This window comes from Convolutriloba macropyga, chromosome 15, assembly GCF_964194025.1.
Source record: "Convolutriloba macropyga chromosome 15, txConMacr16.3, whole genome shotgun sequence".
In the NCBI taxonomy this organism is placed as follows: Eukaryota; Metazoa; Xenacoelomorpha; order Acoela; family Convolutidae; genus Convolutriloba; species Convolutriloba macropyga.
The window spans coordinates 45,088,975-45,096,664 of NC_134482.1; the positions used below are offsets into that span (position 1 = coordinate 45,088,975).

General features: G+C 35.2%; 1 protein-coding gene across 1 annotated transcript; it reads right to left on the reverse strand.

Moving 5' to 3' along the window:
* Positions 1–227: 227 nt before the first annotated feature.
* On the reverse strand, positions 228–7,235 carry LOC142353982 (uncharacterized). Its single transcript, XM_075406224.1, has 2 exons — positions 6,688–7,235; positions 228–838 (listed from the first exon to the last, which is right to left on the reverse strand). The coding sequence occupies exons 1-2, from the start codon at positions 7,206–7,208 to the stop codon at positions 523–525; spliced, it is 837 nt and encodes a 278-aa protein (XP_075262339.1). The 5' UTR covers positions 7,209–7,235; the 3' UTR covers positions 228–522.
* Positions 7,236–7,690: the final 455 nt, after the last annotated feature.

The following is a 7,690-nucleotide window of genomic DNA, read 5'->3' on the forward strand; positions in this document are numbered from 1 at the left end:
GTGCTCCACCCTTTTCAGCTCTATATTAATTAACATTTTTATCTATACAGTTTATTTTCACTAAATTACACATAGGTCCAGTAATTAGAATGCACCTTAAGACACGGATTGAGACTTATTCTTTCTAATACCTTGGGTCGCAATAGCAAATAACCTTTTTAACTCAATTGTGGTAATTAAGATCTAGGGAATAAAATCCTCACCACATCAGAGTTTAAAAGAATGGGTCAGACAAAAAATCGGTCAAGCGATAAATCAGAAAAAAAGACCATAGGATTGATATAAATACTATAAACTTCGTTTGAGAGCAATTAATAAGATGAAATAGGGAACCGTTTCCTTTCACCCCGTGAACCGATTTCATGTATAAATTTTTTGACTATATCAGAGAAATTGCTGCTCATTTTTGCACTGTTAATTTAGCTAGCCGTTAATTTTTATTTAAAAAAATGAATAAAAATCAATTATCGACGGTCACATTCTACCGTGGAAAGGAAACATATCTCGAAATAGTTTTGATTATCATCTTCTAAACATCAAATAGAGAGTAACTGTAGCTAATACTGCTAACGAGTACATGTAATAATTCTCTCTGTCAATTCTCGACTTATTGTCTTGTTCGATGGCAGCCACTTTCCTCGAAAGCGCCAGAACTTGTTTCCTGAGGGCTAGAACATCCTCCGTTGACCCCTGGAACACACTGTCATTGTAGACTGCCTCCGTGTTTAATGACATCTTCACTTTTTTCCTACTGGAAGGGGTGGTTGGGTCTGATGAATTGAGTAAGTCTGCCTGGCCGGTTTTGGATGTTTTGGGGCGGTCCGAATTCACCGGTACGCTACAAAAAATATAAAATTTTTGGTTCTGTCCCAATAATAAAGACTCCCACTTCGTTAAATGTACCGTAATTTTTGGGGGGAGGGGGAGGGGAGGGGAGGGGAGGGGAGGAGTAATGCGTTATATGTATGGTATCCGCAGAGCAAGAATCAAACGAAATTTCTTTTTTAGCGAGTAATAACTCGCTACTTCACTCTACTTCTTTTTAAAATGACCCCCCCCCCCCACTCACAAACGCCCCCACACTATAGTCTAATTAAAAAGTGATGTATGGAAAATTGTACAGCTAAAACATCGCGCTAACTTCACTTAATCGACATTAATAGGGTCTTTCCCATTATAGCCCATCCACGAAATTATATTTACCAAGATGGGGGCTTTAGGTTATCTGACCACTAAGCTGAGGGGGCTATAATGGGAGGGACCATTAGTAAACCTACTCACCGAATTAAAGAAATTGAATCTAACCTAAATATTTGATAACTTCTAGAAACTTCACTATACATTTTCAAGAATTTTCACTTTTTTGAATCGCAATTTCGTTTAAAGGAATCAACATTTCAAAATAATACGACTGAGTTGAGTAATGTTTCTGCGTCTCTTAATATCTTTCATTTTAAAGCAATCGTTTATTTTGGATACTTACTGTTTTCCTATGTCATGGATATGCTTATAGCGCGTAGATCGAAGCATTCAAAGATTAGTAAAAATAAGTTGATCAGACTAGGGTGAAAGTAATGTAATACAATAAAATGTACTTCAATTGGTTGAGAATTGCACGTGAGAAGAAACCGATATCATTGATATAATTATCTGAAGTACAATATTGAGAGCTACATACACTAAAACAACTCGATTTGAAAATCTGCTGCTGCTTGAGATACTAATGCTAACTATACGCTGTTAGAATGCTGTTTCAAAATCGATTACAAATATTTCACGGAACTTATGAACTTTTATTAAGAAAATCATCTATTTTAGAATAAATTTACATCTGTTCTCACTGTTCAAGTTCAGCCATAAATTAATATATTTTGAATCTACGGTTCAGAAAATTCGCATTTTAAAACGACATAGGAGACCAAAGTGCGACGAATTGCTCTCGAACGAAAGAAACTGGCATCACCGAACAAAAATATATTCTTCAAGGAGTTTGAAACCACCGAAGCTGCAAGATATCAAGTGTTTTCATAAGATTTTTTTCTAAATTATTATTAAAGTTTAGTTGCTTTGAAAAAAGAGCTACCTCTTGTAATCAAATCATCCGGAAAGACAGTTCAAGTTTTTTTTGAAAACGTTGAACTGTATCTCAATACTTGCCTCTTCTATTTTTATTTCGACAAACTAGTTTTCGTTTGAACTATTTTCTGTTTTTTTTCATTAGTTCATTCCCATTATTATGATTGCATGACATTGATCCGAAGTTACATTTTTCATTTTTTTAAGATCGTTACGACTATCAAGATGAAACAAGCAAAAAGTTACTTTACTATTATTATACTCAGCAAGCAAATTCGACAAACTTGCACTGCCTAAAACACGGAGTTTGAAAGATATAACTGAGAGTAGGGAGTGAATCTACTTTAACAACAGTTGCCAGCATTTTTCACAATTGAACGAAAACTTTGGATTTGGCTCAAACTTCGATTTACATTTGTTAATGCCTCTGAATTTAAAAGAATGATATTTTGTGCTTCTCAGTTTTTTCATCGTTCTTTTGAACGATTTAAAAATTTAGTTGTTCTAAAACTTTGATGAAACACATTTTCAAAGGTAAAACTTAAATTACTTTTTGCACTCATTTCATGTCCCACTTGTGACGTTGTCTTTAAATATATCAACAACCAGTAGCCTTTATTGCCTTAAGAAGTTAGTTTGATCAGAGGGGATTCGACGTTGCTAGAGATCTAAAATTGATAATTCCTTGCTAGCTACTTTTAAACCGAATTGTTGACATTGAGTTGCGTTATTGCAACTCCTCTTGCAATGAAATCATATCAGGTTGTCAGGCAAATAACGTTGTGTTCTTTGAATTCTATTTCATGACTTGTGTCTGCCTTTTTTTGTCCAAAGAATTTTTTGCTACACCTAATTTTGCCATTTTAAATCCATTTGTTAAAATTAAAATGTATTTTAAAACATTGCTCAGCCAAACATTGGCAGAAATTTGATTAAATCTATTTGCCTGCCTGTTAGCGGTCACCAAAATTGAATTGTTAATGATAAAGTTACGAAATCAGTCTTACGAAATACAGTATACAGTAAAGCTGTATCTGTAAAAAACTTGTAGCCACAAATGGGCCTTTCTAAGAGCACTTCGCTGAATCATGACAAACTGTGAAACATTTCTGCTGACTGTTATTCATATTTCTGGATTGGCTTCTCAATTTTTTACGATAAGGCATGAAGACTATTTTTCAATTAAAATTTCAAAATCCATATTTGGCAGCTTTGAAACATGAATTTCCGGTGAAAATTAGACTGTATCAGACACAATTCATTTCGAATTGCGAGACAATCAAATTGATTTCAAAGTAGTCCAAATTAAAAGAATCTGCTGCAAATTATAAACTAATACCGGACAAACTGATGAAGCAGCATGAAAACAGTCAATAACACAAGAAGTTGGTACCTAACTGGTTGATTTTTGGTTGGTTGATTTTTGGTATAGGAGCAAAAACATAAAGCGACTTAAGTTGTATGAAATTCCCTCGGAAGACAAGCGGGAGCAACTTAATTTAGAGGGATGTAGCTGAGAAAATTTTTACGGCGCAAAAAATCGCCCAGGGTTTAGTCGAACCCGTTACTTCCTGGGTGGCAATCTCTTTTTACTTTATCAATACACTTTATGGACTGACAGCAATAGAGATCAATCAAAAAAGAGGAAGTCAAGCGAAAAAAAATCACTTGGGAAGTCAAAGAATGTTTTAGAACAAAAGTGCAAAACCGATTACGCAAAAATTTTGCATAAAAAACACACGATTGTAACAATTGCTTCAAACGTCGTAAGAGAGCAATTTAAAACCCTTTTGTGAACGACTAAAAATTGGCGCAGGCATGAAATTGGTCTGCGGGGGAAGGTAGTCAAGAATTTCTGGTTCATATGAAAAAACCACGACTTTTCCCCTCGTTTTTGCTGAAGATATCTGAAAAAAATTATAGCTAAGGCAAATGTTTCTGCAATATCATTTCGGATAGAGTGTTATGATACTTTCAAGAGTCAATGTGGCAACATTGTGCCACGCACAGGATCATGAGATCCCTTTTTAAGTTATTATACGATAATTTTGCCCTTTGTGGTCAATTTTCACTAAGTAGCTCAATAATAAATAAAGGTAGGAGCGATAGCTCGTATATTTTTACCTGAAACATTCAAAGTTTCAAAAGCTCAATGAAATTTATTTGCTGCAAAACCATCCCTGTTTAACATTTTGACCTTTTCTAGACCAGGACAATTTAAAAATTCTGCATGCGTGTGTAATTGAGCCGCAACAAGATTACTCAACTCCGTCCCAAAAAAAACGGGAAAACAAAGAACATTGAAAAACCAAACTCTCTTATCTGTCGCTGTCTCCCTCGGTTTCATTCTCGAACTTTCCAACCAAGTAATGAAAAGATTGCGTCACATGTGCGCAGATGGGCAAGGCACAATAGCGGATGGTGAATAACCAACTACGCATTTAAAAATCAATGCGCGGGAAACAAAAAAAACGTAGCCGCCAGATATCCGGAAAATAGCCGCGGTAGACGCTTGTGGCCTTCCATGGAATTGAAACAGCTAAAAAAAATAAGATAGACAGATTGACCATCAGTCTTTTAAAAGACCACTAGACTTTTTGTGTTAAATTCGGACTGTAATTCTTATGAGAAGCATACGCTCTATCAAGAAAAGCCCTAAAAGATCTCAATTAATATTCCAAATCAAAACCTAAAGACTCTTAATACTCAAGAATTAGGGGATATACGTTTGGCACTACTTAGATGCACACTATTGATCTTCACCTAGTATGTGCTTAAAATTAAAAATTCATTAACTGAGTTCAGAAGTCATTTCCTTGAGTGAGGTCAGTCACGCGATTGACCTAAACGCAGCACAAATGACGTCATGCACAAAAAAATTAACTGCAAAGCAGTAGAAGACACTGAAAATGAAAAAGACAATGGTCGCAGGAATCGTCGATGGAGGACGAATTTAAAAAATATATAGCAGGACAAGTCCTGAAATACAATACAAAGAATTGAATAGAAAACTTAGAACTGCTGTACCTGGCCACCAGATCAATTGGACAACGCCAGCCAAAAAGAAAAACAAAATCAAAAGTTGAGAAACAAAAATTAATCAGACTAAATAAAAAGCATAATCATTGCTAAAATTGTTGAAGCTTTTACCCTGAAGCCCAAATTTTTCCAATTAAATACACCCACTTAAACAAGCACACGCCTTGAAAGAGGTTTATTGGCCCAAAAAAATAGCAAAAATCGAGAAATACGACAAATACTTGAAAACTGAAAAAATTAAAAGTTTCTTAATTTCTAAATATTAGAAGTTCAAAAACACTACTTTTCTGTGGAATTTGTCAATAACATACCTGCAAGACCTAAAAACGAATCATTGGCCGCTAACGATTGATAAACATAGAAAATGACTAAAATAACAGAAAATTTGAAAGCAATTTCAAATTTTAATTAAATGTCCTGCAATTTGTGATATTAGTCTCTTCAGAACCATTTCATTGTCTCCAGAGGCTATCCATCAACTCAATTTCAAGCATTGAATTGTCTCAGAAAGATCGATAAACTAGGAATATAACAATAACTTTCAAAACATTGAAACTTCAAATCTCATCAAAAAATTGTTAAATTTGTGATATTAGAAAATTGAATACCATTGCATTGCTCGTAACAACTATGCAATAGCGGACTAGAAAACCCTAGAGGAGGTTACCTGACCACTGAGACAAGAAAAAAGGCACGAAATTCAAATGTTTTCGAAAAACTTGAAAAAAAATTTCAATTTATCAACAAAAATTGCAAAAATTCATGGTATTAAAATGTTGAAAACAACTTCATTGCCACTTAAAACTATGCAGAAACCTGTTTTCAGACCCTAGATGAGCTTTTCTGGCCCATAAAGCTAGAAAAACTTGAAACAACAAAAAATTAAAATAATAAAAATTTTTTTCAAAAAGTTGCTAAAATTCGTTGACATTGAAATGTTGAAAACCATTCCATTGCCATTAGAAACTATGCAGCGGCCTATTATCAAACTACCAAGGAGGTTTTATGGCCCCTGAGGCTGGAGAAACTCAAAAAATGACAACAATTTAAAAAAAAACTTAAAAAAATGGCAAACATTAGAACCATTTTTCGTGTTTATGTTTGCATTACCAAAACATATAGCTCATAAATGCCCATAGCTAGTAATTATTTGAAAAGTACTTATTTTTTAATAATATTTGAAAAAAGGAAGTCAAAATAAAACTCAACAAACTGACCTGAGCTCCTCGCTCTTAATGACTTTCAGAAGTTAAGATTAATTGGGCGGATTGGTAGTACGCGTTCAATAAGAACCGCTATAACCAACTTAGCAAGTTTACCTTTCTCCGCTCTAATCATTTAGAGCCGAGTAATACCCTCACCCAAAAATGTTCAAAAGTCGCAAAATTCAAAGATTCAATATTCACGTTTCGTTTACAAATTTAAATTTTGTAAAAACAACAAGAAGGTAAATAAGAGCCACTACGAAACCGCGGCTATCAATCGAAAAACTCTTATTCACCATCCGGTCCATAAACCCTTTGACCCGTCACTCGTCAATTATAAACGGATAAAAACAATAAACTCACAAACCTAGGAAAAGCAAACTCGTCCAACTTGAGATGCCTCGGAGGTGTGAGCACTTCTGTGTCCGAAAACGCCGTCACAGAAGCTGGCATTCCAACAACTGATCCCATCATTCCTGTGGAAAACCCCGAGTCTCGATTTCCACTCCCATCTAGTGAAATTCGATCGGGAATTGACATATTAGCCGCTTGATTAGCCGAAAACATCTTATCCGAAAGTCTGTAATTATGCATTTCGTCGTCTCTAAGCAACGCAATCGTTTCTGGAACGTTCATTTTTGAGCCCAAAGAAGGTCCGAGCGAAAAGGGGTCGACTTGTACTTGGGACCCAAACTGGGAAGAACCAGATCCAGCACCTGGCTCATAAAGAGATGATTCATACTCGAAATCAGAGAGATCGCCAGTTGAAGAGATTTTGTCTGCGTCTGACGTCATAACACTTTTTCTGAAGAGGCACAGATAGGTCAGATCGCTTATGAGATCCTCCCCTGCAAACCGGTTTGTAAAGCCCAGGAAAAAGGTTGACATTCGTATGCTATACCTGTGTATTTAATTAAACAAATTACTTGCGCGGGCTCAAAAAATAAATGCCCACTAGTAGGAGGAGGAGACGCCGAATAGGTCCGGGAAAATACTAAATAAGAGCAAATAAATAGATTTAATTCGTGGGGTAAAATTTAAGGTAAAGCGCACCCTTCCTCTTTTCACAATTTTTAATCTTTAAATTACTGTCTCGTCACACGTTAGTAATTAATTATTCATCAATGGAAGTAATTTTTGCTAAATTAAAAGGTAAAATATATTGAAATCGAGCTCATTCCAAAATCGGCGTTTTTTCTCTGCTTTCTTTTTCAGCGTCACTATACAGAGCTCATTTCAGAGCCTGCGTTATCATCTTGTTGCTTTACATCTAATACCAGCGTCAAAAATACCGAGCTCACTACAAGTGTCAACAAAAACAGCGATGATGATGATGATGATGAAATGAACTGATCTAATTCAATCTTAAC

Bases quoted from the DNA above. Each gene is read 5' to 3' on its own strand.
- LOC142353982 (XM_075406224.1), bottom strand. From the start codon at position 7,208: ATGTCAACCTTTTTCCTGGGCTTTACAAACCGGTTTGCAGGGGAGGAT. The intron at 839-6,687 runs GTTTGTGAGTTT...TATTTTTTGTAG, and splicing joins GACGAGTTTGCTTTTCCTAG to CGTACCGGTGAATTCGGACC.